We start from the raw sequence: 25,546 nt of genomic DNA, 5'->3' as shown, positions 1-25,546 counted from the left end.
CCCTGAGAGACCCACACAAAGACCCACACTGCCGCAGAAACAAACACAAGAACTCTTGGCCCCGGCTGGAAGATTTTGAGTTTTATAGCAAACCATATTGTATAGACCCGGGGCCCAGCCCGGCCTGGTCCCTCACCTGTCCCTCACCGGGCTGCCGCCTCCCCCTCCCCCACGCGGCCCCATCCTCAGGCCTCTGGCCATCCCCAGGACCCCTCCCCTCCGGCCTTTGGTCCACCCTGTCCCTCCCCCCACCCGCGCACCTCCCTGTTACCTGAGGTATGTGGATAGATTTCCCCCCTCCCCTACATGGTACAACCCGGCTTCCCCGAGGCCTGGGCTGGGGGCAGGACCTGGCCCCAACTCCTCCCTCTGGCTCCCGAGGCCCCGCCCCCACGCTGGAAGAAGGGGCTGGGGTAAAGGGCCAAGAGTCTGTTACTAAGTTCCCATGGCAACTGAGAGGGGCCATTTCCAGCCTTAGCACTGGCATCAGGAGGTGTCCATTGGCTGCTATTTCCATGGCAATCAGGAGTGGCAGTTCCCTGGGCAAATAGGATACAAGTTTCCATGACGATGAAAGAGTGGGAAGAGCCAAGCTGGTCCAGGCCCATCACACTCTGGCTCCCCCAGGTCCGAGGTTCCCCCGGTTCAAGTAACACTTCAGTACAGATGAATGTTCAAGTATTGTGCGGAGAAGCAGGCAAGGGGCTGGGGTACCCCTCACCACTCCCCTGGGCCACGAGCTTAACAGCAAACACACCCGTGGCCCCCACTCCTCGCAATAGCTGCCATTTTCAGTGACGTTCAAGGATTCAGGGTGGGGGGGAGGAAATGAAATCTGAGCAGGGGGAAAGTAGAAGGGTGACCTCCCAGAGGGGATGCTACTGCCCATGAAACTGCTCTTGTCATTTCCCAACCCACTCAGCCCTGCCACTGCCTGGCTCCTGGAGCCCCTACCTCTGACCCCTGAATCCTAGTCGCTTCTCTGGTTTCCCTTTTTTGCTCCATCCCACACCCCCAACTCCAAGTATCTGGCCTTCATTCCCTGTTCCCTTGGTGGTCTGCTTTCTGCCCTCCCCCACCCATCCTCCACCTCCCCCATCCCCCTGGCTCCCGGTATCTGTGTGCAGATACCCTTTCCCATTCTCCCCAGCTTAGACTTGCACCTAACCCCCCTCCCACCATCCCTTTGGCTCAGCACTCCCCAGTTCCTCTGACCCACTCCCCCCCCCAAGGGATGGACAATGAAGCAGGTGGAAGAGGGTGGAGATGAGGAGAGACCCCCAGAGATATCAGCACAGGGGAAGAAAAGGGGGAAAGCTGGCTGGAGTCCCTCGGCAGGAATCTCAAGTCATAAAACTCAGGAATCCCAAGTACTAAGGGTGGATGGGGGTAACCTGGCCTCCCAGCAGGGGGTGAAATGAAGGCTGAGATTCAGTCTCCTGGTGAGTCCTGGGGAAGGGAGGGTGGGGGGCACCCAACTAGCTGTCTTTGAGAAGCAGCTTCTCCTCTGGACAGCGGAAGGGGCCTGGGGGCCCGGCAGCTGCCAGACGAGCACAAGCTTCAGGTGAGAGCTGGCGGCAGGAGCGCAGGTCAAGGCGGCGAAGACGTGGGCAGCGACGGAACAATGGGAGGCAGTGATCCGTGAGGCGGTGGCAACCTGGGGATGGCACAGTGCATCTGAGTCCAGGTAGGAGAGGAGGTGATAGACAAGAGTCATAAGAGCCAGTAGGTCAGCAAGAAGGACAGGGAACAGTGCTTACCAGCAAGATTGAGGTGTACCAAGGTCTCTCGGAGTGGGGAAGTGGGAGCTGTGAGGAGGTGGACACTGGGGTCCCCAACATGGGCGCAGTGGCTAAGGTCCAGGGCACTCAGCTGGGGAGCATGGCGCAGCAGGAGCCGCAGGGAGGCATCCGTGAGCTCCAGGCCTGCCAGGCGCAGCTCTGCCACCCCCTGTAGCCGCCCACGGTTCTCTGTTTGCCCTGGGCAGGAAGAGAAGAATCAGCACACTTTACCCCCCCACCTCTGCATCAAGGCACCCAAACTTCTGTCTTCCTCACCCACATTCCTCTCCATCTCTCTTGTACCTGCTCCCACATGTGAACCTCCCTTTGCTGACCTCCCAGGGGCTTGCTCTTCTCCTGAATCTGTCCATTGCTCCCATCACCCCCACAAGACCTCTCCCATGAGCCCTTTGAAGCCAGAGCGCTGCTCACACTCCCACCACGTCCCTGCATTCTGCCCTTTTCTCAGCATCTGACATACTATATACATCTTTACTTAGAAATCTTTTGCTCCCCCCATGAGAATGTCAGATCCATGAATATTGGATTAAAAAAGCTATTGTTCTATCCCCTGACATTGTCAGCTATTTGTCCTACACATGAAAACCATTTTTTTTTGTTTTGTTTTTTTGGTCAGGTGTGGGGCTTCAACTTGGCCTGGGCGCTGTCCCTGAGCTCTTCAGCTCAAGGCTACTGCTCTACCACTTGAGCCACAGCACCACTTCTGGTTTTCTGGTGGTTATTGGAAATAAGAGTCTCATGGACTTTAGTGCATGGACTTTTGAACCACAATCCTTAGATCTCTAGCTAGGATGACAGGAGTGAGCCACGATCGTCTGGCTGTACACAAGAACAATTCTTTTTTTTTTTTTTTTTGCCAGTCCTGGGCTTGAGCTCAGGGCCTGAGCGCTGTCCTTGGACTTTCTCAAGGCTAGAACTCTACCACTTGAGCCTCAGCACCACTTCTGGCTTTTTTGTATATATGTGGTTCCAAGGAATCGAACCCGGGTCTTTGTGCATGCTAGGCAAGCACTTTAACCACTAGGCCAAACTCCCGGCCCACACAAGAACAATTCTAAAGGGGACTATCAACCCTGGCTCCACTGCCTCTCCACTCTTTCCTGAACTGAGAGTGAACTTCCTTCATTCTTTCTTCCTCCTAGCACCTGCAGACAGCCACTCTCAAATACAAATGTGATGGCCACCTCCTTCACTAGAAACTCTGAAAGTACTTCAAATTAGTCTGCTCTTAGGCAGAACATCCCCCCCCCCTTTTTTTATGGTTGTGCGACTTGAACTCTGGGCCTGCGCTTTGAACCTCAATCCTCAGCCTCCTGAGTAGATGGGATTATAGGGGTGAGCCAGTGCGTCCAGCTTGGACACAATTTTCTTTCTTTCTTTTTCTTTCTTTCTTTCTTTTTCCTTCCTTCCTTCCTTCCTCTCTTGTGGGCCATGGGGCTTGAACTTGGCCTGGGTGCTGTCCCTGAGTGCTTCAGCTCAAGGCTACTACCCTAACCTAGAGCTAAGCCCTACTTCCCATTTTCTAGATGTTAACTGGAAATAAGAGCCTCAGGTCCTTTTGTGCCTGGGCTGGTTTTGAACCTTGATCCTCAGATCTCAGCCTGCTGAGTAATTAGGATTATAGGCGTGAGCCACCACGCCCTGCCCAGACAGACTATTTCTATAACATCTTAACTCTGGGCTCCTAACTCCAAAACTTTCCCCCAAAAGAGATTTGCCACATAGCCACCTATGCATAACAAACTCCCTAGCCTTCCCATCATCTCATCAGAGCACACAGTCTGCCTTTCTTCCAAGTTACTGGCTCTCAGAAGCTTGTGTCCACTGAGGACTGGACTGCTGACCCAGTGTTGCATCAATCTGGCTAGCTTAGGTTTTTTTTTTTTTTCCTACCAAGTTTTCCTATGATGATGTCACTGGATTGGAAACCACACTTTAAAAACTCACATAAGAGGCTAGGAGTTTGGCCTAGCGGTAGAGTGCTTGCCTAACATGCACAAAGACCCAGGCTTAATTCCTTGGTACCACATACCTAGCAAAAAAGCTGGAAATGGTGCTATGGCTCAAGTGATCTAGCCTTGAGAAAGCTTAAGGACAGAGCTCAGGCCCTGAGTTCAACTCCCAGGACTGGCAAAAAAAAAAAAAAAAAAAAAAAAAAAACCTGACATCAATGGGATCATCATCCCTGATTATAGCTGTGAAAACTAAGGCTCAGATAGCAAAGCCCCGTGTCTTGATCATATGATTACAAACATTATATCAGAGACAGACAGCAAGACCTGGTGACTAAATCTAAAAATCTTACCACAATACTATCTGTCTTTGAGGTACCAGTACCAGCTTAGCTTTGAGAGAATCTCCATTACATCAAGATTCAAGATTAGTCTTTAAAAAGGACTTTAAGGAATCTGCAGGGTACTGCCATTTTTCTTATGAATGACTAGTAGTATAAAAGGACATTTTTATAAAGAAATTGAGAACCTGTCAGATTAAGCAACAGGACTGCAATTCCCACCTGCCAATGACTGGCAGTAGTATGATGGTTACTTCCAGTTCTTAATGACTAGCTCCAACACATGAGTTGTCTACCTAAAGCCCACCTCTGTGGGCATTCAGCCAGTCCACTCCTTATCTTTGAGGAGCAAGAAGCCCTCAGAGGAATGTTTATAAATGGGCCAGAGCCAAAGGCCACTAAGAGAGCCCTGAGGCCTTGCGGACAAAGGAGCATAGATCAGGGAGGACTTTCCTGTGGTAGTGGCATTTAGCTAGGCCTTCAATGGCTTGAAAATATGATCAAGGCAAGTCTTGAGAAAGCTCAAGGAGCATGCCCAAGCCATGAATTCAGTCCCCAGGACTAGCAAGAAAAAAAAAAAAAAAAGAAAGAAAGAAAAAGAAAATATGAACAAGGTAAAAGAGAAATACATGAGGCAGAAGAAAAAAATCCAGGGAGTAAAATGTCTTCACAAGCTGCTATGAGAGGGACAGAAGGCCTCCAGGCTTAGAATTAGCCCTGGCAGACAAATCCATGAAATTTCTATCTTTAATTAACTAGCAAAAAGCTGGAAGTGGGCCGGGAGTTTGGCCTAGTGGTAGAGAGCTTGCCTAGCATACATGAAGACCTGGGTTTGATTCCTCGGTACCACATACATAGAAAAAAAGCTGGAAGTGGAGCTATGGCTCAAGTGGTAGAGCTCCAGCCTTGAGAAAAGTCCAAGGACAGGGTTCAGGCCCTGAGTTCAAACCCCAGGACTGGCAAAAGAAAGAAAGAGAGAGAGAGAGAGAGAGAGAGAGAGAGAGAGAGAGAGAGAGAGAGAGAGAGAGAGAGAGAGAGAGAGAGAGAGAAGGGAGGAAAAAAAGAAGGAAAGAGAGAAAAAAAGAGTCTCACAGGGACTTTTCTGCCTGGGTTGGCTTCGAATGGCAATCCTTAGATCTCAGCCTCTTGAGTAGCTAGGATTAAGGCGTGAGCCACCAGATTCTTATCTCACGGGGGGGAGCGGTGGCTGCAATCCTAGCTACTCAGAAGGTTAAGATCTGAGGATTGTGGTTCAAAACCAGCTTAGGCACTAAAGAACCTGAGACTCGTCAGGCACAATGGCTCACACTTGTAATCCTAACTACTCAGGAAGCTGAGATCTGAGGATCAAGGTTCAAAGCCAGCTCAGACACAAAAGGACCTGAAATTCTTATCTACAATTAACCTCTGGAAAATGGGAAGTAGGGCTTGGCTCAAGAGTAGGGTGGTAGCCTTGAGCTGAAGAGCTCAGGGACAATGCCCAGGCCCAGAGTTCAAGCCCTGTGACCTACCCCCCGCCAACAAAACAAAACAAAACAAAACTCGCATCTCCACTAAACTACCAAAAAAGCCAGAAGTGAAGCTCTGGCTCAAATGGTAGAGCACTAGCCTAGAACACAAAAGCTGAAGGGCAGTGTCCAGCCCTGAGTTCAAGCCCCAGGACCAACACACACATACACACACAGAAAAAAATCAAACAAACTAAAAAACTCAATAGGTGCTGCTGATTGTAATCCTAACTACTCAGGAGACTAAGATCTGATGATTGTAGTTCAAAGCCATCTCAACAGAAAAATCTGTCCTAGCTCAGCCTATGTGACTTACAATAGTCAACCACTTGTTGAGTCAGCCAGGCCTCTAGTGCCTCATTTAGAAAATAGGAAGAGGGGCCAGGAGTTTGGCCTAAGTGGTAGAGTGCTCACCTAGAATGCACGAAGACCCAGGATCAATTCCTTGGTACCACATATATAGGAAAAAGCTGGAAGTGGTGCTGTTGCTCCAGTGGTAGAGAAAAGCCCAAGAACAGTGCTCAGAAACTGAGTTTAAGACCCAGGACTGGCAAAAAAGAAATAGGAAGAACCTTGTTTCCTACACCCTTTTCAAAGCTTGTATGAATGCCAGCTGGGCAGGGAGAAGGAGGACAGAAAAACTTTCAGAGTCCAGAAATTCTTTTTCTTTTTTTGTCAACACTAGTCTCAAGACTAGTGCTCTATCACTTGAGACATAGCACCACTTCTGGCTTTTTCTGTATATGTGCTACAGAGGAATGGAACCCAGGGTTTCGTACATGCTAGGCAAACACTCTATCACGAGGCCATACTCCTGACCCCAGATGTATCCTGTATGGCTCCTTTGGGTCCAGTTTGGAGGAGAGATGGAGACCAGAGAAAGTGTTGGCCTATTCTCAGAATTCCCCTCTGCCAATATAGGCCTCCTGTCCCATTAAACTGCTCTCATCATGGCTCCTTGCTCTCTCTGGGAAAACCCCATTCTTTCAAGATTTAGTTCAAAGCACACAGCAGAGGAATGAATTAACACTGGCCAAGATAGTCCTTTCTATCCAAACTCAGGAGTTCTCCCCTTTCTTCAAACACCTTAACACCTAGCATGTCAGAAGACACCTTAGAGGCCCTTGTCCAAACTACTCCACTGACAAAGAGGCCACACCTGGTTTGGTGTCTGGTGGAGGGAGCAGCAATTCTCGGAGCTGGGAGTCTTTTACGTCTTCGATCCAACGGAGGTCCAGGAGCCGTAGGGCTGGCAGTGGGGCTGAGCCCAGGGCAGAGACAGAGAGCCAGGAGCAGCCAGAGAGCACCAACTCCTGCAAGCCTGGGGAGTTAGAAGCAGATATTAGGAGGATTCTATCCCCAGCCAGCCCCCTGTTCTACCCTCTCTTGCCTAACACCTGCCTTACCTTGCAGTCGATTCAGAAGCCACATGAGCTGCTTCTTGGAGACACCTGTCCAGCTGAGGTCCAGAGCCCTGGGCTGGCGTCGAACTACCCCACTGAGCATGGGTGGGGTTAAAGACTTCCTACGGCTCAAGTCCATCCGAGGCCACAGACGCTTGTCATAGCACCTATGAGCCACATGGGGGAGACAGAGACCTGAGCCTCAGTTCTCTGAGCTCACAAATCCCACATTCCCAACAATGGACCCCAGTTCTCTCCTGGCCCACACAGACACCAAGTGGCAAGAAGCTCCTGGCCACCAGCCAAAAGCCCTGGGTTTAGGATACCACTCCAATCCTAACTAACTAAATGTGAGACCCTGGGCAAGTCCATTCCTCTCCCTGGGCCTAAAAGGTCTCCTTTTATAAAATGAAGATAATGATCCAGACTCTGCCTGCCCCACAGGGCTACTATAAGATCAAATGAGGTAATTATGGTTTGTAGGCCTTACAGCTCATAAAGCATTTTGCCAAACAACTACACAAACACTGTGCACACTATTTGATGTCATGCCAAAGGGATGTGAAAGTAGCCCCCAGTCCCCTACCTTTGGACTTCTGGGCTTCTTGCTCTCCGGTACTTCTTACCTCTTCTAATCTCTGCCATCTGATAGCCAGCTGCCCAAATGCTTAACTTATTGCCCTGACATTTTTCTCTTTACTAAGTTGCTGAGTTCCTCCAAGTAGAATATAAGCTCATCAAGGGAAAACTTGGCCTTTTCATACATTATCAGTTGCAAAGTGCAGCATTTTTGTTTGTTTTTCATGGCACATGTTTTCAGTGAATCAACTACTTAGCATTTCTATAGACCCAAGCCCTCCCACAACACCTCACTCATACCATTCTGCATCCATCCTCAACATTATGGAACGTCTGGCAAGGCCCTTGTATCAAAGCCACAAAGAAAGATAAGGTCTGAACAAAGTTAAATGTTTCCTGAGTCAAGTACTCTAAGAACCTTACCTAGTCCAACATGAAGTGAATGGGAAAAGGACTTCCTAAACTTATTTCACCAAGGAAACTAATAAACTATTCAGAAAAAGCCCAAGTAGGGCTGTGGCTCAAGTGGTAAAGCACTAGCCTGAGCAAAAGAGCTCAAGGACAGTGTGTAGGCCCTGAGTTTGAGCCCCAGGACCAGGAAAAATAAATAAATAAGCTGAGTGCTGGGAGCATATGCCTAAAATCCTAGTTACTTAAGAGGGTGAGACCAGGGCTGGGAGTTTGGCCTAGTGGTAGAGTGCTTGCCTAGCATGCACGAAGACCCGGGTTCGATTCCTCGGTACCACATACATAGCAAAAAGCCGGAAGTGGTGCTGAGGCTCAAGTGGTAGAGCGCTAGCCTTGAGAAAGTCCAAGGACAGTGCTCAGGCCCTGAGCTCAAGCCCAGGACTGGCAAAAAAAAAAAAAAAAAAAAAGAGGGTGAGACCTGAGAATCACCATTCAAAGACAGCTCCAGCAAGAAAGTATGTGAGACTCTTATCTCTAATTAACCACTATAAAACGGGAAGTGGGACTGTGGTTCAGTGATAAAATGCTAGTCTTGGGCAAAAGACCTCAGGGATAGTGCCCAGGCCCTGAGTTCAAAACACACACACACACACATACACACACACACACACACACAGTCAGATATGCTGACACACATTTGTAACCCCAGCTATTAGAGACCCAGTCAGGATCACTTGAGTCCATGAGTTTGAGTCCACCGTGGGCAACACAGCAAAACAAAATTATGAAATTCTGTTTGTTTTTTGGTCAGTCATGAACTTGAACTCAGAGTCTACGCATTTTTCCCTGAAGTCTGTTACTCAAAGCCAGTGTTCTACTACTTTGAGCTACAGCTCCATTTCCAGTTTTCTGGTGGTTAACTGGAGATCCCAACCACCTACTGATTTACAGGTGTGAGATACGGGCACCTGGCTGCTGTTTTTTGTTTTTTTTTTTTTGCCATTCCTGGGCCTTGAACTCAGGGCCTGGGCACTGTCCCTGGGCTATCTCAAGCCTGGAGCTCTACCACTTGAACCAGAGCACAACTTCCAGCTTTTTTCTAAGTATGCTGTACGGAAGAATCAAACCCAGGTCTTCGTGCATGCTAGGAAAGCACTCTACCACTAGGCCAAACTGCCAACTGCCAACCCCTGTTTTGTGTGTGTGTTGTTGTTTTTTTTCTTTTTTTGTGGGTCATGGGGCTTGAACTCAGCCTGGGTGCTGTCCTTGAGCTCTTCAGCTCAAGGCTACCTACCGCTCTACCCCTGGGCCTGGGTGGTTTCCCTGAACTGGTCAGCTCGAGGCTACCACCCAACTCTCAAGCCAAGAGGTTAATTGGAGATAAGAGGGCTATACCACTTGAGTCACAGTGCCACTTGTGGTTCTCTGAAGATAAGACTATCAGAGACTTTCATGCCCGGGCTGGCTTTGAACCTTAGTCCTCAGATTTCAGCCTCTTTAGTAGCTAGGATTACAGACATGAGCCACCATGCTGGCTTGCTCTGGTTTTTAAGTCACTTTGTGTGTGTGTGTGTGTGTGGGTGTGGGGGGGGGTCATGGGGCTTGAACTCTGGGCCTGAAAGCTGTCCCTGAGCTATTCAGCTCAATGCTACAGCCCTACTCCTTGAGCCACAAAGACACTTCACTTCCCATTTTCTAGTGATTAATTGGAGATAAGAGTCTCTTCTTGGGCCAGGAGTTTGGCCTAGTGGTAGAGTGCTTGCCTAGCAAGCACGAAGACCTGGGTTCAATTCCTCAGTACCACATACTTAAAAAAGCTGGAAGTGGTGCTGAGGCTCAAGTGGTAGAGCTCTAGCCTTGAGAAAAATCCAAGGACAGTGCTCAGGCCCTGAGCTTAAGCCCAGGACTGGAGGAAAAAAAAAAAAAAAGTCTCTTCTTTAATGCCCAGGCTGGCTCTGAATGGCAATCCTCAGATCTCAGCCCCCTGATTAGCTGGGATCACCACCATTTTTTGTGGGGCCGGGAATATGGCTTAGTGGTAGAGTGCTTGCCTAGTGTTCGTGAAGCCCTGGGTTCGATTCCTCAGTACTACATAAACAGAAAAAGTCATAAGTGCGCTGTGGCTCAAGTGATAGTGCTAACCTTGAGCAAAAGAAGCTCATGGACAGTGCCCAGGTCCTGAGTTCAGTCCCAGGGACCGGCAAAAAAAAAAAAAAAAAAAAAGCCAGGCACTGGTGGCTCATGCCTGCAATCCTTGCTACTCAGGAGGCTGATTTGAGGATCAGGGTTCAAACCCAGCCAGGGCACCGAAGTTCACCCAGTCCAGCATGAAAGTCCATGAGACTCTTATCTCCAATTAACCACCAGAAAACTGGAAGAGAGGCTGTGGCTCAAAATGGTAGAGCACTAGCCTGTGCTGAAGAGCTCAGGCCCAGAGTTCAAGCCCTACAAAACACAATTTTTGTTCATCAGCAAGATAACTAATTTAGAGAGGTGTTAAAGACTCAGCAGTGTTCAAAGGAAGAGCTTCCTTTTCAAACCTAATAGAAGGATTAAGCCATAATTCATAATTTTCTGTCACTCAGAAGTGCTATGGGATGGACAGGGTGACACTTATCTGTATGCCCTTTGCGTTCAGGAAAGATTACTTATGTCCAGGAGTCCTCAGATCTCAACATCCTAAGTAGCTAGGATTATGAGCATGAGCTCTAATTGGTGCCTGGCTCTAATTCAGAATACTCTTGAAGGCTCAGCTCCTTTATTTCCAGCAAGTCTCCCTGATATTCTCTCCCCCTCTCTCTCCCTCTGTACTGGGGATCGAACTCAGGAGGTTGCACTTGCTAGGCAAGCACTTTGCCCACTGAGCTACATCCCAACCCTCCTTGATCCTTTCTTGGCTGGAGCCAGTTTCATACTAAACCTGGGACTAAACCTCGGAACAACAATTGCTGAAGGCCTAGCATCCACTGAGGGAAAAGCAGGTGGTAAGAGAAACATTAAATCAGCTTATGGACAAAAACAGAGGAGGCATCCCATAAAGATAATGCCTGAGCTTAGTCTGTGAGAAGAGCAGCTTTTGTCCCAGCCAGGAGAGGGAAGAAGAGAGCAGATCTCATGTCTAGGTGGAAATATCTATGCAACTAAAATGGTGGGAATGAAGGGTAATAATTGAATCATTGTGGTAATGTTAAGGACAATGGTTACAGTGCTAATAATCAGTTTCTATCTACATGCCCTCGTGTTGATCTTTGCATTAACACTCACTACTAAGGGAAGCAGTTAGTGCCTACCCTAAGGGTGTTGAGAGTTCACTGAGGATAACTGGGATTGGTTCTTTGGAAGCTGAGACAAATGGCGGGAAGCATTTTTATGAGCCAGGGTATGCTCACATCCTGGAGAGGCAAGACTTGAGTATCCAAGTTTTCACTTATTTTCTCATGAGGCCAGTCTATCCTCTGACCAACTCATCAGTCTTTTAGGCCCACTTGAATTTCTACATTCTGATTCCAAAAACTCTTTTTAAAGAAGCTCCCCAAGAAACTAACACAGGGCTGGGCCAGCCTGACCTGCTTGCTACAAGCTCATTGCCTCCAGGGCACCGCCCACAGCTAGTTCTTCCTTCTCAGAGTTCTCAGGCTCCCAACACCACCAGTGCCCTTCAATGTATCCATCTCTGGCCTTTACTCCCAAACCACACCTGGCCTTGACACTGTGTTCCATCCAGGCTGTTCCTGGCCGCCTTCTCTGCCCACAGCCATGAAAGCTCCAGCTCACTTGTCTTCCTTGTATCTCAACACCACCTCCACACTCTTCTGCCCGCCCTCTCCCCTCTCTTGGCTTTGCAGTTCTAGGAGAGATGGAAGAAAGCCACCAGACAGGAAAGCCTGCAACTTCCTGTTCTCCCACCTACAACTCTTCAGCTCCACCCTCTACTCCTTCTTTCTACACTCTATCCTGATTTCTCACTTTCATTCATTTGGTAAATGTTGTTTTGGTATCCTACTGAATGTCAACTGCCATCCTAGAAACCAGGAACATAGCAACAAAAGATCAAGTCCCTGTCTCAGAACTGATGTCCTTGACACCATAAGGTCTTTGGTCTTCCCTTTCCTACTGCCTGCCCCTCTTTTGTAGTAGTACTGGTGCTAGGGATGGATCATAGGGGCTTCTTCTACTTATTAGGGATGTGCTACAACTCCAGCTCACCAAGGCTTTACTGTAGCCAAATCCAACTGCCACCTATTGGTCAATCTCTCTCAGCAACATGTACCACTGAGGGGACCTTAAATCCTTGGTTCTTTCAACTCTTGGGCTGCATTTTCTCTAATTTGGAAAGTCACATCCTGTTCTCTGCTCTCTCCATTGAAGCTGCTACCCTACAGGTTGAAAATTCTCAGACTTGTACCTTTTTTTGTAGACCCAGACCCAATTCTATGTGATTGGCTGCCAGGGCTTGCACAGTACACAAGTCAAATGTGAACTTTTCACTTTTCCCTGGAATCTGCTCTACTATGATCCCTAAGCTTACAGGCCATAAACCCCACTGAGATATACCTTGCTGACCCCAAAAGCCAAAGCCACCAAACCGAAGCCATTTTCCTTTAAAAGTTCTCAACCTGGGCCAGGAGTTTGGCCTAGAGGTAGAGTGCTTGCCTAGCATGCATGAAGACCCAGGTTCGATTCCTTGGGGCCACATACATAGAAAAAAGCCGGAAGTGGTGCTGAGGCTCAAGTGGTAGAGCTCTAGCCTTGAGAAAGTCCAAGGACAGTGCTCAGGCCCTGAGCTCAAGCCCAGGACTGGCAAAAAAAAAAAAAAAGTTCTCAACCTGAAGCTCTTCCAATGTTGTTTCTTCTATGCCCAGCTGGCAAGGCTTCCTGACCTGCTTCCTTCCTGACTGTGGATCTCTATACCTTGATCTGCTTATCCTCTGCACTATGTGACAAGTACTTTCTAAGGCACTAGCTAAGTGTTTGCAGGAATACCTCATTTAATATCATAAGGTAAGTATAGCCTACCATCATAGACCCAAAACTGATATTTTTTTGTTACTCTCTACACTACAAATACAGTATAGAAACATAGTTTACCCTGTACTTGGTATTTTAAGTAATCTAGAAATAAAGTGTATAGGAAGACATGCGACATAGACATAGTTTATATGTGAACACTACACCATTTCACATAAATAACTTGAGCAACCTTGATTTTGGTATGCTGGACTGCGGATACCAACATACCACTCCATTAATACGCACCCCAGACTACAAATGAGAAAAGTGAGTACAGCCACATAAGCACAGTTGATGAAACTCACAGCTGCTAGGCTTGAAAGCCCATACTGGAACCAGAGAGGAAGGCCCAGCCTCTTTGGTCTCCTTGAAGCCATAAGTCTCTCCCTGAGGCAAATATCAGGTCATTTTCTTTTTTTTTTTTTTTTGCCAGTCCTGGGCTTGAGCTCAGGGCCTGAGCACTGTCCTTGGGCTTTCCTCAAGGCTACTGTTCTACCCTGAGCCACTGCACCATTTCTGGCTTTTTCTATGTATGTGGTACTGAGGAATCGAACCCGGGTCTTTGTGCATGCTAGGCAGGCACTCTACCACTAGGCCAAACTCCCAGCCCGTCATTTTCTTTTAGTTCTGGGTCCCACAATGCCAAGCACAGAGCAAACATCTCCCACTGGTAATCTCAACAACTTCCATAACTGTTTCTATGTTGCAGATGGACTGGGAGCTTTTGAAGGCCCCAGAGCTATGTGCAAAGGACCAAAAGGCTAAGCTTTCAATAAGTATTAGTAACAGGTCAATCATGATGATCACAGGAAGTGGCGCTGTGGCTCAAAGTGGGAGAGTATTAGTCTTGAGCTGAAGGGCTCAGGGACAGTGCCCAGGCCCAGAGTTCAAGCCCCACAACTGACAAAAAAAAAAAAAAAGGATGATTACAGTTGAGATTCTGAAGAGGTTTTTACTTCCTAAGTACTTTGCACAGTTCTCTAAATGTAATACTCAACAAAAACGCTACAACATGAAAGTTGAGAGTTCTGATTATCCTAGACTTACAGATGAGAAAACTAGAGGCCTAGGGACTAATGTAGTAGTGCATACCTGTACCTCAGCTATGGTGGAGCAATAGGTGGGAGGAGGAAGGATACAGTCTGAGGCCAACCCTGGGGGAAAATAGCTAAAGCCAAAAAAAAAAAAAAAAAGGAGGGGGGAGGAGGCTGAGTTTCAGACTCTAGTTTAAGAGTTCCTAATCAGTAACCACAGGCCTTTCAGTACAGTCAAAAGAAAGGGAGGAAAAAAAAGAGACAGAAAGCAGGGGGAAGAAGGAGAGAGAGAGAGAGAGAGAGAGAGAGAGAGAGAGAGAGAGAGAGAGAGGAATGGTGGGGGGGAGAGAAAGAGAAAAGAGACTGAGGCCTGGGGAGCTTAAGAAATCAGCCCAAGGGCACACCACTCATCACAAGGAGAACAAAAGTCTACAGGAATTTGTCTTTAGAACCTGTACTCAGGTCTCCTGGCTCCACAGAAACCAAAGGGGCAAGCAAGGAGTGGCCTTTCAGGCCTTGTCCCAAAGAAAGAAGATTGAAGTTTTGAATCCAGCTATTAACTTGGCTACAGCTACAAGTGTTCTACATTTGCTGCTTTATGGGGAACAAATCAACTAAACCTTTTCCTTTTTTCTTTCTGTATGCGAGAGGGTCTCAATATGAAGCCCAAACTCTTGTACTCTCAATCCTCCCACCTCAGTCTGCCAAATGCTGGTATTCTAGGCATGTATCACCACACCTGGCTTTAACTACACTATTTGTAAAGTGCTCAACAGTAGACAGGATGCCTGGTCCACAGTGTGTGCTGGAAAAGAATCTGAATTTACTTACTTAATAAAACATCTCTGAAAACATCCCTTTGTTCTGTGGTAGAAACAGAAGAGATAAAACGGATACAATATGTGTCCCTACCCCAACTACTAATGGGAACATGAAAATGAGTAAATGAATGAAGGCTTGTCATGCTGAAGGACTTTGTGTATTCCACCATGGGAACAGAGTGCTGTGGGAGTTGGATAGCAGGAAGGAGGAAGATAAAGAGAAAGCAAGGAGGAGAGGGAGGGCAGGATCAGAGAGGACAGTGGCGCAGCATGATCAACATTTCTCAAGAGGCCTTGGGGAAAGGGAGAAAGGAGGGGTCAGAGGACAGGCTGAGTTCATGTGGCTAATTTAGAGAGGGCAAGGGCTACCCCAGCAAAGGTTTCACGTGCAAATGGAACCAAGAGTCAGCTGTTCTCAGAAGAAGGACCATGAAGGAAGACACTGTGGGACAGCCCAGAACATTATGTTTGGTACATACTCCATGTAATCAACAGCCACTATTGAGAGAAGAAATGTAGGTTCAAAATTCCCAGTTCTACCACTTTCTTTCTACATGACCTCAGACTTCAGATTCATCTGGAAAAAGGATACTAATATCCTTCTCACAGGTGTGGAAGGTTAGAAGAGCTCACAAGCAGAAGGCCAGCTGAGCCCCATTAACCATAAAAAGTGTCACACTGTGATAAGGACACACTGTGCTAGGCCAAGGCCCTGAGAGAGCAGAGACCTATTAGGCAAGTGGCATGGCACTCACCAGCGGCTCCAGGTCCGGCAGACTCGCATGCACACACACAGCTCTCGGGGCCCAAGGTGCTGGAAGACACGCAGCCAGGCAGCTCGGGGCAAGGGGTGGTCGGATCCAGCAGCCAAAGGCAGTGTGTCAGGCTCAGGGCTTCGAGGGGGAGGTCGCACCACATGCCGCTCCAGCTGTGGAGGCCGGGGTGGTGGGGCAGGGCCCAGGGGCCAACTGAGCAGGGGCCCCCCACTGCCAGGGCGCACAGCTCGTCGCCCCCCACGGTTCTCCTTCTCGCCAGAGCTGCCCCGGGCTGGCCTGCGCCCGTTCCGGGTGTCACCAGGGGCCTCGTCCTCACTCAGGGATGTGCCTGATGAGTCTGAGTCTGAGTCTGAGTCCGATGAGGAAGAAGAGGTGTCAGGCACCCGCTCTAGCAGCTGGCACATCCGCTTGAAACGCTCTAGCTTCTCTCTCTGTGGTGATGGGGATGGCACTGCTGGGCCCTCAGCAGAGGCCAAAGGTGGCTTTGGTTTCTGCAAGAGACAAGACAAAGCTGTTCTAGGGCCTGGAACACTGTCCCACCCCCACCCACAAGGACTCACCAGGGGTTGAATGAACAGCCTAGGGGCCAGTCCTGAGTTCCAAACTGCTCTCAAATAATGTGATACCCTGACCCTCATTGGACTTCAGTTTCCTCATGTGGAATATGGAGGCACCCATTCACAAATTTAAAGTTTCACAAGTTCCAATGGATCATGAACTTCCCAAAGCAGAAAGAGACAATAGCCAAAGACCACGTGTTGAGTGCTGGCTTGCCTATTCAGTTGGTGCAAACTAAGGAAGCCCCTCCATTATCTAGGGCATGGAATGGCTAGACTGGACTATTTCAAGTAGCTGCTCTACAACATGGGAATAACTATGACCCTCTGGCCCTGTGTGGCCCATACTTGGCTCACTGACTGAGTCCTCATTCATCATTCTCTATGTGGTGGTAACTTGGTCCACCCTCTTTAGACATGAAGAAACTGAGGCTCAAAAAGACTAAATGGCTTACCCAAGGTTACACACTAACAAATGACTGGGTTTTGGTGGCTCATGTCTGAAATCATAGCTATTTAGGAGGCTGAGATCTGAGAATCATGGTTCAAAGCTAGACTCAGCAGGAAAATGTGTGAAATGTTTATCTCCAATTAAATATCAAGAAGGCAGCAGTGGCGCTGTGGCTGCTCAAGTGGTAAGCAAAACAACCCAGGGACAGTGCCCAGGCCCTAGGATCAGCATTAAAAAAAAAAAAAAAAAAAAAAATTGGGGGAAGAGACAGATTGGAAAGTTGGCTTAGCAGAAGAATGCTTGCCTTGCATGCATGAAACCCTGAATTTGATTCCTCAGTACCACATAAACAGAAAAAGCCAGAAGTGGTGCTATGGCTCAATGGTAGAGTGCTAGTTTTAAGCAAAAGAAGCTCAGGGCCAGACTCCAGTGTCTCATACTTGTAATCTAGTCACTCAAGAGGCTAAGGTCTGAGAATCATGGTTCAAAGCCAGCCCAGGTACAAAAGACCATGAGACCCTTATCTCCAATTAATCACCAGAAAACCAAAAGTCATGCTGGGGCTTACAGTGTAGAAAGCTAGTCTTGAGCTGAAGAGGTCAAGGACAGTGCCCAGGCCCAGAGTTCAAGCTCCATGACTAACCAGGAAAAAAAAAGTTCAGGGATAGAGTTCAGACCCTGAGTTCAAGTCTAAAAAAAAAGGCTAAAAAAAAAAAAAAGTAGAAGTAGGACCTGCAGAATACAGCCAGGCAGAACTTGTATTTAGAGCATGAGTACAAAGTAACAACATCTGAATTCTAGCTTTGATGTATGTAATCTTGGGCAAATCTTTTTTGTTTTTTGAGACAATGTCTCACTTTGTAGCCCCAGGCTGTCCTTGAACTAGTGGTTCTGCCTTTGCCTCCTGGATACTGGGATTACAAGTATGTATAATCATGCCTATCCATTCTTTTAAACTCTTGGGGCCTCATTTCCCCTGAATCTAGGTAAACTCCATACTTTTGAAAGCTCATGTACTTTGTTAGACTTAAATACTGCTGTGAAATGGGCCTATTAACTTCATCTCCATTTTGCAGATGAGGAAACTGAGGCTCAGATCAACTAGCAAGTGGCTAAGATCTCAGAGTCAGGGATTGGGCAGAAATTTGAACTCAGTTCTTTTTCCCTTTCAGGCTTGGAAAGATGAGGCAAATGGACCAGATAAAATCCTGAGGGTTCTTCAAAGTAAGGGATTTTGTGGCCTGGATACAGCCCACTCTCCCAACCCAACTCTTCCCGGGGATCCAGATGACCACTGGAGGATGGGTGCAGGACCAAGTCAGCAGGAATGGGCAAGATAGATCTGTCTCCTTGGTGGAGGGTGGGACAAGGAAAGATGGGAGGGGGAGGAAGGAGGTCCCCGGCACACCTCCCAGTTCTCGGGAGGGAGCCCAGGGTGGCAAGATGAGAATGCCTGGCTTGGATTCAGAACCCTGGGGGGCAGAAGGCCGGGGCCGCCTGGTTCCGATCCTCGGAGGAGGCAGGCGTCTCCACCCACCTTCTTCAGGTGCCTCTCTCGGCCTCCTTTCACCTACCAGGTCAAGAAGGAGATATGGGGGAAGGAAGAGACCCCATTAGGTCCTCACTGCTCATAAAAATAAGGTCCATGCCTGCCTCTTAAGACTACAAATCCCAGAAGCTCCATCCCAGGAAGAACTTGGAGCATGCTCGCCTCGCAATCAAGTTTCTTGGCTCACTGAGCATGCTCTGAACTCCTTTCTTTTCCCTCAGGCTCTTTCCAGCCCCTCCCTCCTCCTCTGTAGCAGTTAGTCTGAGCATGCTCTCACCTCCTCCCTAAAACACTGTGGACTGACTCCCAAAGCTTCCAGGCTGAGCCAGTTCCTCCTCACTTGTAATTCTCTTCCACAGTAAGCATGCTTCATCTATCCTAGACTACTCTTAAACTACATTTCCCCAAGACCCCTGGGGGGGGGGCCCAAAGTGTGCCTTCTCATGATTACCCCTTTCCAAAAATAAATAAATAAATGAATAAACCAGAACTACAGCCCCCAGAATTCCTCAGGCTAGTCCTGTGAGCATGCCCTACAGCTCACCTTTTTCCTTGGGGTCGGGGGCTCATTCCCTGCCTCCCTCTCTTTCCGTTTTGGGGGCCCAGGCACATCCTCAGGGGGTGGCCCAGCAGGTAAAGGGCCCTTGCGCCTGGGCGGGGGTGGAGGAAGCGGTGGTTCCTCAGTCAGCTTCCACCCGCTCCCTAGGCTCGCGCCCTCCTCTCCGTTGTCAGCCCTGCGGCGGCCTGGCCCTTCACCTGCATCCTGGGAGAGCAGAGGTTGGGGGTGAGGCCATATTCAATTCCAGAGCCCCTACCAACTCCAGAGCCAAATACCCAACTCAGCCCAGACACTGCCTACCTTGCTGGTGCGGCCTTCCTGGGTGCAGCGAGGGCACTCCCAGCAGTTGGGGATCTCTGCATTGATGACACCCTCAGCCTTCCCCATCTGTAGGCAGGAGAGCAGAAATGGATGGAGGATGTCCATCAGCCCAGAAGCAGCATGGCGTACCTCCTTACTCCCTCTACCCCCTTGCCCTGCCCCAGGCCCCAAGATCCCCAGGGCTATTACCTTCAGGCAGCCAGGGTGGACGATCTCATTGCAGATTGTACACTCCATGAGGCTCAAACCAAATTTCTCTTCTTCTCCCTCTACTGTGTCCTCTTTCCCAGCCTCACCACACAAGAGGCACACAGCTGTATGTGGGAGCACGGGCTGTTGAGGAAGGAGGAGGCATTAAGGATTTCCAAAGCACGAGACTTATTTCTGGAGACAACTACTGGGTGTGGCTATGAATCCATGGACCAAGCTGGGTCAAATTCCAAATTTGTTTGTTTTGACTGACTTAACTTCAGTTTCCATTTCTGCATCTGTAAAATGGGGTCAAATATCTACAGGACTATCATAGGAATGGAATAATGCAGAAGGAGCACTAGATACATAAGTTACCACTGTGGTGACTATTACAACTGGAGCCAAAGCCAGTGTGACCCAGAAAGTATAGTGGGCTTGGGAAGGAGAGGGAAAACAGGCAGCAAAGAGGACAAAAACATTCAGAACAGATAGACAGGAGTTTACAGTCATTCAAAGGCTGCTCCGTGGACAACCCAAGAGCAGCTTCTAGATCCTTCAGTGAGCCCAATTTTGGCAAGACCCCTGGGAACACTGAAGCCAGCTGCTTAGTCCTAGAGAAAATGGGAACACTTCAGATAATGTGACTTTGGGGAAGACAATGGTAACAAGAGTCACACCAGGGATGCTGAAAGTTGTGAGTTAAGATCAACAAAGATACAGAGGGAAAGGAGGAGCAGGAAAATGAGGCAAGGGTTGGAAAAAGGGAGGAGACATGTTGAGGGGTGAAAAGCTGAACCAGGAAAAAGAGTGCTGGAGGAAGAGGGAGGTGGTGATGTGGGGAGGGAGTGCAGGATGCAGCTGGCTCCTCATGACTGCTGGAGGACTATTCTCTGGGGCCCAGGGACACTGAAAGGATAAGGAAGACAAGGAGGAAATCCATATTTCCTCTATACCTACTGTGTGCTGGGCCTTGTACTAGCCATATTCATACACATGATTTTGTTTTAAGTTTTACAAGTCAGCAAATGGGAAAAAAATTTTTTTTTTTTTTTTTGCCAGTTCTGGGGCTTGAACTCAGGGCCTGGGCACTGTCCTTGGGCTTCCCCCCCACCCCCCAAGGCTAATGCTCTACCACTTGAGCCACAGGGCCACTTTCAGCTTTTTCTGCATATGTTGTACTGGAGAATCAGATCCAGGGCTTTGTGCATGCTGAACAAGCATTCTACCACTAGGCCACATACCTGGCCAAAGGAAACTTTTTTTTTTCTTACCTTTTTTTGCCAGTCCTGGGGCTTGAACTCAAGGGCCTGAGTGCTGTCCTTGGGCTTTCTCAAAGCTAGAGCTCAACAACCACTTGAGCCACAGCATCACTTCTGGCTTTTTCTGTGTATGTGGTACTGAGAAATGAAACCCAGGGCTTCATGCATGCTAAGTAACCACTCTACTATTGAGCCACCTTCCCAGCCAAAGGAAGCATTTTAAAGAGTAGGTACATGATACTCAAAGTGATTTGCTCAAGGTCAAACAATGGGGGAACCTGACTTCAACTCCAAGACCATCCTGATGGGTTATGAAGTGAGAGAGATGCTAGGAGCCATTGGCTCACATCTGTAACCCTAGCTACCAAGCAGGCTAAGATCTAAAGATCACAGTTCAAAGCCAGCCCAGGTAGAAAAGCCCATGAGACTCTTAATTGCCAATTAACCAGCAAAAAGATGGAAGTGGAACTATGGCCCAAGAGGTACATCATGGGATTCAAGTGAAAAAGCTCAGGGAAAGCAATAAGGCCCTAAGTTTAATCTCTAATACATGCGCGTGTGCATGTGCACACACGTGCACACGTGCACATGCACACACACACACACACACAAATGAGAGAATGAGTAAAGAGCTATTCCTAGGAGACCAGGTCTGGAAATGGGGATCGATCCCTTGTGCACAGATAAACCTGGGGAGCCATCCATTAGAGCTAAGCTTTCACAGCAGCTGAGTCCGAGAGCTGGGAAGAGTGAAGGCAGCCCTGAGGCCCACTCTTCTGTGAACCCTAACATTGTCCCCATTGGAGATACAGTCATTCCTTGCTATTTCCTGGTTTTCTTATCTCGGCTTCACTGTATTGCAGGTTTTTAAAAAACATACTTAAATAGTTATTCCTCACCTATCATGGGAGTTACATTCCAGATCCCACAATAGGTGAAAACCAAGAAGCAGCAATAAGTGAACCACTACAGACAGAGCATGGGATTGCTATTTTGCAGATTTTCTCCTAACCTGGGGGTCTCTGGAGTATAACTACCAGTGATACGTAAGGGATCACTGTAAGGTCAAAAACGAACAACTTAAGTAAATCAGTGAGTAAAAATAGGAAGTAAACGCATTAGACAAGCAGCAACTCTTACATATACTTAGGAAAATATGTCCAAGGCCCCCAAAGAGCCAACATGGTGGGATAGAACTCACCGCAGTGCACTGCCGAAGCAGGCACGACTGCTTCATGCGCCCGGGCCCCCCAAACTTCTTCATGTCTCGGCAGAAGTGGCAATCCCCGCACTCAGTTCGCACACAGGCCCGGCAGCGGCGGCAGCGGGTTCGGCGTCGGCGCGCTCCGGCCCCCGGTCCCCGGCTGCTCGACGACATTGGGGGCGTCAGCAACGCCGAGGGCTGTAAGTAGAAAACAGAAGAGTAAGCTGGGTGTACTGGGTTAGGAGACTTCAGGCAACTATTCTCAACCCTGGGCAATTAGAGCTTCTCTTCCTAAACAGCAGGTCAAGGGGTCATTCTCCAGTGTGTCACTGAGGGTAGGGGACTGCTTCTTCTCCTCAAGGCTGAGTTCCCTCTGCTGCTGGTCTTCTCTGGAAGTCCAGGTCAGAAACTGGCTTCCTGACCTCTTCTCCCAAACACTTCTTTAGTGTCCCTTCCCAAGTGCAGTGAGGAGGGGAGGGACAAAGACTGGGCTGCACCTCTGAGGTTCCTAAGCCACGCCTCTGAGGTCCTCAAGCCAAAGCTCCCTGGAAAGACCAAGAGCTCCTGTCTGTGTAATTACCTCAGGAAGGTCCCAACTCTTACCCAAATGTTGAACACCCAGGCTCTCTCCAATCTAAGCCTGCTCAGATTTATCTCCAGGTTCTAGGGTGGGAGGAAGCACCTGACTTTCTTATCTCTCTTTTTCTTAGGTAACTGCCATCCAATCTCTCCTCTCCTCAAATCTGACAAACTCTTACAAGATCCAATGGGACCCTTGGCCCCTTTTTCTAAATGACCCACTCTGCCTCCAGCTTCTCAGGGGTCTAGGACCCTAGAGATGGCTCTTCAGTTCCTTCTCAGTCTAAGATTTCAACTTCTCATTTCGGGGCAGAATTCCTCTGCTCCAAGACATCCTCTAGGATCCCTCAGGTCAATCTGGGCAAACTCCCAGGCTCACTAAGATTCTAAAACCCAGCCTGACACCTCTATAGAAGTCAAGGTGGGCCCAGACTTAGGTTCCCCCCCTCCCTGGCATCTCCAGTTTACCAGGCTGCTTTTCATCCCTAATCGTCTGGAATCCCTGGGGCGGCCCTGCCCATGGAAACCAGATCCTCCAAGATCCCACACTCAGACTCAGCAGGCCTGGAGGGGTCCCTTCCTAGCCAGGCTTACCCCAGATACCCCCTTTCCAGGGATTTCCAGACCCATCCACCGGGATAAGGGGCCCTCCAGAGCTCCAGGGGAGGGGCCTAAAGGACGACGACTGCAGGCAGGGGTGAGGGGTCTGCAAGGGAAGCAGGGTCTGGGAAGGAAGACCAACTCCCCAGGGCTGAGGCTGAAGGAAAAAGGGCTGGAGATGAGGAGTTTGGAGCAAAGGGAGGGTGAAGCTGGGGGCGGGGAAGGGAGACAGAGGCTGGGCTGAGGATGAATGGGAGTGGGAGCTGCCCGGGTCTGGGGGGTGAGGAGGAGCCGCACGAACCCACCTCACACGTGTCCCGGGAGCCATCTCTCCCTTCTCGGCAGCTCCCGGCGGGTCGGCGGCCATCGGCGGCGGGGGGGCCGGGCGGCGCGGGGCGCGGAACGCTCTGAACGCCGGGGTCCACGGCCCCCCGAGGGCGCTCGGCCCCTCCCTCCGGCGGAGGCCGGGACGGCGGCGAATGGAGACTGGGGGCGCCGGGAGCGAGGCCCTCCCACGGGCTGCGGCGCAGCCCTTCCAGGGGGAGGTCCTGCTCTGGGGGGCTCAGTCCCTCAGCCCCCCCAGACCAACGGGGGCTTTTCGGACGCAGGATGCTCAGCTTCTGCCCGGGCCCCACTCAGCCCCGGGTCCGAGTCCCGGCTCCCCTCCCCCCACCCCGCCCCGCCTCTCCCCAGCGCCCCCGGCCCTTTAACTGGCCCCTTCCCGACTCCCACTGCCCAGGGGTCCAGTGACTATCCTGGGGCCCCCCCACCGTTTCCGGGGTTCAAGCCCCGCCCACCGCCGGTTCCCGGGGAGGGGGGGGTCGCTGTAACCTGCCCCCCTCCCCTGGGCCCGCCCCTGGACTGCGGCCCCCTGCCCTACGGCTTCGGGGCGAATGGAGGAGGGGGGGGTGAAGGAAGCCTCGCCGGCCCCGCCCCCCCCAGCTCGCGCGTGCCCCCGCCCTCCCCCCTCCCCCCAGCGCGCGACCCTCGGGAGATAGGGATTTAAATAAAATTTGAATAAAACCCCCTCCTCAAGCAGGAGGGTAGAAGGAAAGGTTGGAGGGGAGCAGGGAAAGGGGGAGAGGGCAACTGGGGTATCTCAGCCCCCCTGGTCCCCCGGCCCCGCGTTGCTCCGGCCCGGGGCCCTGGTCGCCTCTCTCATCCCTCCTCAGCTCCTTCCTCCTTCCTCCTCTCTTCCCCCTTCCCTCCCCTTCCCTCCTCCTCCTCCTTTTCACTCCCTCCTTCTCCCAAAGGAACCCCGCCCCCACCACCTCCTTGTCCCAACCCTCCACTTTCTAGGACGAGCGTGTGCAGGGCACGACGGGAATTGTAGTCCTATGAAGCTGGTCCTATCGTGGGAACAACGGGACACAGAGACCAGCGGGCACTACAAACAAGATGGCGGAAGGAGTGCCACGCCGGGAGCCGAGCATCCCGGGAGTTGTAGTCCAGCAGCACGGACGCTCCTCGTTGAAGATCATAGAAGAGGAGCGGGAGGGATGACTACAAACAAGATGGCCTTCTACCCCAACCCGACCTCCTTCCCAGGCACTCACACGCCCTCCTGTCCACAACCCTCCGCGTGTGTGGTACCTGACGGGAGTCGCAGTCCATCTGCAGCTTTCCCGCTGCCATTTCTATTCGTCAGGAACAATAGAAAGGTGAAAAGGCACGAGGACTACAAGCAAGATGGCGGGAGGGGGGGCGTACACCTGACTAGCAGGCGATCTTAGCGGTGCGATGGGAACAGTAGTTTTCTAGTTCCTATCGTTTCTTAAGGATGGCGGAACCAGGAGGACAAAGAGACTACCATAAAGATGGCAGGCTACCTAACCTCTTCTGGTCGCTCCATTCAGCCACCTTGAGCACCTCGCCCGCCGGTAATACCAAAAAGCCCGCACCCCCGGCGCAAAGCCTGCCGGGAGTTGCAGTCTTCCCAGCTCCCCTCGGTTCTCTTCGGTCGAGACAATGGAAGTGAGCGGGGCGGGAGGGCTACAGCGAGGATGGCGGCCGGAGGGAGAGCACAGCAACCTGGGATTTGTAGTTCGGATGCTAAGGTTATTCCCTGCAGAAACGGGGGGAGAGGACTACGGTCAAGATGGCAGCCGAGTGACCGCCGCTTGCATCAATGCCTACTGGGAGACGTAGTCCCTTCCTGAGCACTCCCGACAGGTCGTGGGCTGTACAGTTGCGTGCTTCACTGCGGACACGCCGAACGGCTTGCGGACGGAAACGGAAAGGCTCCTTTCCTTTCCTCCTGACCACCCCTTTCTGAGCAGTCTGCAGGGAAATGTAGTCCACGCCTTCCCTCGCCAGTGGAGACTTGATGTCACCACTGGGGGATCGGTGCGGGTGAGGGAGAGCCGCAGGGGCGCTCTCGGAATGTGGAACGCCCGCCGCCCTCGGGGAAGGTTCTCGGAGGAAAGCAGCCGTCCCCGTGCAGCAGGGAGGAGGGGTGGGGACTCGCCGGAGAGGCCTCGGGACGCGGTCCCTTGGAGCGCCTCGCACCCCGGGCTCTGCAGTCACACGGCCCCTCCCGCGCCCGAGGCGATCGCCAGGCCTCGGTTTCCTCACCTGGAAGATGGGGAGGAGGACACCCAGCTCGAAGCGAAGCCGAGGCGGGAGTCGGGAGACGGTTCAC

General features: G+C 50.4%; 1 protein-coding gene and 1 long non-coding RNA gene across 6 annotated transcripts; one reads left to right on the top strand and one right to left on the bottom strand.

Annotated features, from left to right (window-relative positions):
* Positions 1-266: 266 nt before the first annotated feature.
* Fbxl19 (F-box and leucine rich repeat protein 19) lies at positions 267-25,546 on the bottom strand. Of its 5 annotated transcripts, none has more exons than XM_090358029.1 (12): positions 25,480-25,546; positions 24,499-24,970; positions 21,724-21,924; positions 19,261-19,404; positions 19,051-19,137; positions 18,736-18,954; positions 18,051-18,212; positions 15,614-16,125; positions 7,010-7,173; positions 6,763-6,924; positions 1,761-1,979; positions 267-1,657 (listed from the first exon to the last, which is right to left on the bottom strand). In XM_090358029.1, the coding sequence occupies exons 2-12, from the start codon at positions 24,538-24,540 to the stop codon at positions 1,479-1,481; spliced, it is 2,091 nt and encodes a 696-aa protein (XP_090214155.1). In that variant the 5' UTR covers positions 24,541-24,970; positions 25,480-25,546; the 3' UTR covers positions 267-1,478. The 5 variants fall into 5 exon arrangements, with proteins under 5 accessions (XP_090214155.1, XP_090214158.1, XP_090214159.1 ...); XM_090358032.1 differs by having other exon boundaries at positions 18,180-18,212; XM_090358033.1 differs by lacking the exon at positions 18,051-18,212.
* LOC150046243 (uncharacterized) lies at positions 1,519-18,208 on the top strand. The gene is made up of 3 exons (XR_016539651.1): positions 1,519-1,687; positions 12,856-12,994; positions 17,815-18,208. It is a non-coding gene; the product is annotated as an uncharacterized LOC150046243 (long non-coding RNA).

The sequence above is a fragment of the Megascapheus bottae genome, chromosome 25, assembly GCF_031878675.1.
Source record: "Megascapheus bottae isolate mThoBot1 chromosome 25, mThoBot2.hap1, whole genome shotgun sequence".
Classification (NCBI taxonomy): Eukaryota; Metazoa; Chordata; class Mammalia; order Rodentia; family Geomyidae; genus Megascapheus; species Megascapheus bottae.
The sequence above is the reverse complement of the archived record's forward strand: the minus strand, read 5'-3'. Positions and strand labels throughout refer to the sequence as shown.

Coding starts and splice junctions, on each gene's coding strand:
- Fbxl19 (XM_090358029.1), bottom strand. CDS start 24,540: ATGGCAGCGGGAAAGCTGCAGATGGACTGCGACTCCCGTCAG. Junction 21,925..24,498: donor TGGACTGCGACTCCCGTCAG/GTACCACACACG, acceptor TTCTACTTACAG/CCCTCGGCGTTGCTGACGCC. Junction 18,955..19,050: donor AGGAAGGCCGCACCAGCAAG/GTAGGCAGTGTC, acceptor CTGCTCTCCCAG/GATGCAGGTGAAGGGCCAGG.